Source organism: Hippocampus comes, unplaced genomic scaffold, assembly GCF_001891065.2.
Source record: "Hippocampus comes isolate QL1 unplaced genomic scaffold, H_comes_QL1_v1.1 scaffold36, whole genome shotgun sequence".
Classification (NCBI taxonomy): domain Eukaryota; kingdom Metazoa; phylum Chordata; class Actinopteri; order Syngnathiformes; family Syngnathidae; genus Hippocampus; species Hippocampus comes.
The window spans coordinates 959076-962412 of NW_017805695.1; the positions used below are offsets into that span (position 1 = coordinate 959076).

Sequence of the window (3337 nt, forward strand, 5' to 3'; positions counted from 1 at the left end):
TATATATATATATATATAAAACTTCAGTATGTGTGTGCCTAATAACTATTAAAGTCTTGAATGTTTTACTGACATAAACTCGACTTAACAATTAATACTGTGCTGTGTTCCCAGACTACTCTGCAGATACATCTGTATGATGAGGACCCCATGTATGACGAGGTGATTCAAAGAATCATGTTTGATATCAGCACTCTGAAAGTGGGGAAAAAGGAAATCAAGGAATTTGCCATCCAGCACGAGGTACAGTAAATAGGCAACCGTTATCCATAAATAAAACGTCTCCAGTGTTGTGCATCGATGTTCCCTCAAATTTTCCATGCGTCTGAGTATTTACACAAACTCCCTGTCCATTCCTTGGTCCATGGTGAGTAATGTCAGATATGCACATGGTGGTCAAACCACCTGTCCTAAACCTGAGATCATCATTAGCTGTACAATCTAGAGACGGTATGTTACAAAAAATTCAAACCACTTTTATATCAAAAGAGAGGATATTGTTGCATCGAGATTAGTACCATGAATAAAATGAGCCCATGTTTGTAAGAATGAATGAAGCATGAATGATTTTATGCTACTTTTTCTGGAATGAATCGGCTCAAATTGAGTTGAGTTGTCTCGAAATAAATGTAAATGGGAATTTTGTAATAATCATAACTTTTAAGGAATTATGGCTTCAATATTTGATATTTCTTCATCCAAAATATGTTAAGTGAAGTGTGTTTAATCAACAATATGTGAGTAAAAGAATGGTTGAAATCAAATACTGTAATCTTCACGAAGGATTTTGAGGTGCAATTTTAAGAGGTTAACTAGCCCAAGATATAATGAGCATGTTCTCAAATTCACACTATTTAGTTTAGATGATGCTCTACGTTCATATTCAGATATAACCGATTTAAAAAGCAGGACAGCGTGGCCTACATTACACTTCATAAATGCGTCGCGGTAGTATGCGTTGAGAACACCCTCGTGTTGCAGGAATGGTATATTCTTGCGGGAATGTAAAGCGGATGTATGTACACTAACAGAGTTGTCGGATACAGTTATGAAGGCTCAATATATGTCTCGGTGTCTTCTGTATGAATCTACAAACAATATGCTTCGGTTATGCAGGTTATTTTCACTCAACATCGGAGCACTTTTAACCGGTCGGTTATTAGATGATTGGTGCAGTGACGAGTGGACGAACACTGTACAACACCGGGTCTCCAATTGACCCGTCATATAAAACGCAACTACAGTATTTGTATTCATTTTCAACCTGTTTGAGTTTTTTTTTAATGTCCAGAGTAATACAGGTTACGGGCGTAATCAATTTGTGTATACTGTACTGCAAAGAAGACTAGGACAACATTCCTCCAGAGCAGTGGTTCTTAGCCTGGGTTCGTTCGAACCCTAGGGGTTCGGTGAATCGGTCTCAGGGGTTCGACGGAGCCTCTGATATGGAGGTTAAGACGAACCAGACTCAACATGTCAATTAGTCATGACACGCCCGCTTGGCCATCGCTGGCTGCAGATGATCACATTACATTGCTTGTGCAATCAATGCAGTGGAAAATTTAGTTCGCTCAGTAGTTACCGTGTTACTGTCGTGATAGTCCGTCATACAATTAAAAAAAACTATACATAGGCCATGTCATTTTATTTGCTTTTTTCTGTTTTTTTAATAAATGTGGTTTTTTTTTTAATGTCTTGAATTTGTAAAAAATAAAATTTTCATTTTTCACGAATGAAGGGTTCGATGCAAGTGCATATGAACTGGTTGGGTTCTTAACCTCGTTACTTCCAGATTTAAGACCTGCTCCAGAGTGATGCGAAAGACTCATCACCAATTATCACACAACCCATTATTAGGTTCAGGGGGCAATTACTTTTTCACGAAGGGCCAGAAAGATTTTGATTTTTTTTTGTGCCTTAATAAATTAAATTTCTATTTGAAAACTGAATTTTGTTGTTCCTTGGGTTGTCTCTGAGTGATAGGTTAGAATTGGTTTGATGATTTGAAACCTTTGTGTGTGATATGCAAAAAAAAAAAAAAAACTGAAAAATGGGGGGCAAATATCATTTCACGGCACTGTAGCGATGATGTAAATGTTCATGCGGAGCTGCAGCCTATCCCAGCTGACATTGGGCAAGAGGCGGTACAGTCTGGAGCGGTCATCGGTCAATCAAAGGCCACAAATAGAAAAATAAAACTCCTCACAGGAAGGCCATAGCCGAAAATCAACCCTGAAAATCAAAAGAAATAAAAGCACAGATGGAAAAAAATATATATCTTCATGGATTGACAAAGAGAATTCCCTGACAATCTTTCTTCTTCAAAGGGTAAACTTTGGATCGCCTTTGAGCTGCGGGAGAGGTACCCTTCTTTCTTTTATTCAACAAAATACCTGTATTCAATATTCTATTTAATAATCTGTGCAAAATTTCATCTGAAAACGCATGGTCATTCTTTGTTTCCTTTTCTTTAGTAGTATGGAAGCTGTCAGTCCCCACAAAGAGAATCATTTGGGGGTAAGAGATGTGAATGCAGTCCAATTAAATAACAAAAAAAAATAATCTATATATATACACACACACGCAGTCAAACCTCCGTTTTCGAACGTCTCTGTTCTCGAACAAATAGGTTTTCGACAAAAAATTTCGAGGTTTTTATGCCTCGAATTACGACCGAAATTCGGTTCTCGAACAAACTGAGCGCACTTATATGCACCATTTGACTGCTCTCGCCTTCCTTACACGAGGAAGTGACGCTTCCTTGGGTAGACGAGGAAGCGACGCTACCTCATGTCGCTTTCCATTGTGAGCAGACGTGTTCAATCAACATTTTTTTTAAAGAGCGTGGTTTCGGTTTTCGAACAATTCGGTTTTCGAACAGCCTTCTGGAGCGGATTATGGACGAAAATCGAGGTTTGACTGTATATATATCAGTGGCGGGCCGTGCATTTCAACCTTAGGCCTTCAGTGACGTCACATACATACACAATATAGGCTCGTCAAGCAGCACTTAATTTAAGGAGCATTTAAAACCATCAAGTATGCATTCACAATTAAGAGCAGGAAACTAAATTTACATAGTCAAAAATAAAAAGATGATTTAAAAATACGAAATAAAACGCCACCCAAATTACGCCGTGTGATCTTAAACAAGTCTGTCCAATAAATTGCGCAATGTCGCAGTTTCATATAAGACACCAACCAAACAATAACAAAACAAACTGTTCTTTGAAAATAAACAGATCATTTGCATTTTGAAAATAGGCGATTCAACAGCAAATAACTGAAAAGCTTGAGCAGCTGAGATTGAACGAACTTTCGTGCACGAAGGTGACTA

General features: G+C 38.0%; 1 protein-coding gene across 2 annotated transcripts in view; it reads left to right on the top strand.

Moving 5' to 3' along the window:
- Nucleotides 1-3337, top strand: part of pla2g4f.1 (phospholipase A2, group IVF, tandem duplicate 1) — a 33504-nt gene that overhangs the window by 7866 nt on the left and 22301 nt on the right. Inside the window, exons 4-6 of one of the 2 annotated variants that reach the window (XM_019882174.1) lie at nucleotides 115-243; nucleotides 2328-2362; nucleotides 2478-2517. In XM_019882174.1, coding sequence (XP_019737733.1) covers nucleotides 115-243; nucleotides 2328-2362; nucleotides 2478-2517 — 204 coding nt within the window. Of the gene's footprint in view, nucleotides 1-114; nucleotides 244-2327; nucleotides 2363-2474; nucleotides 2518-3337 lie in introns of both variants that reach the window. The other variant, XM_019882173.1, reaches the window with a different exon arrangement.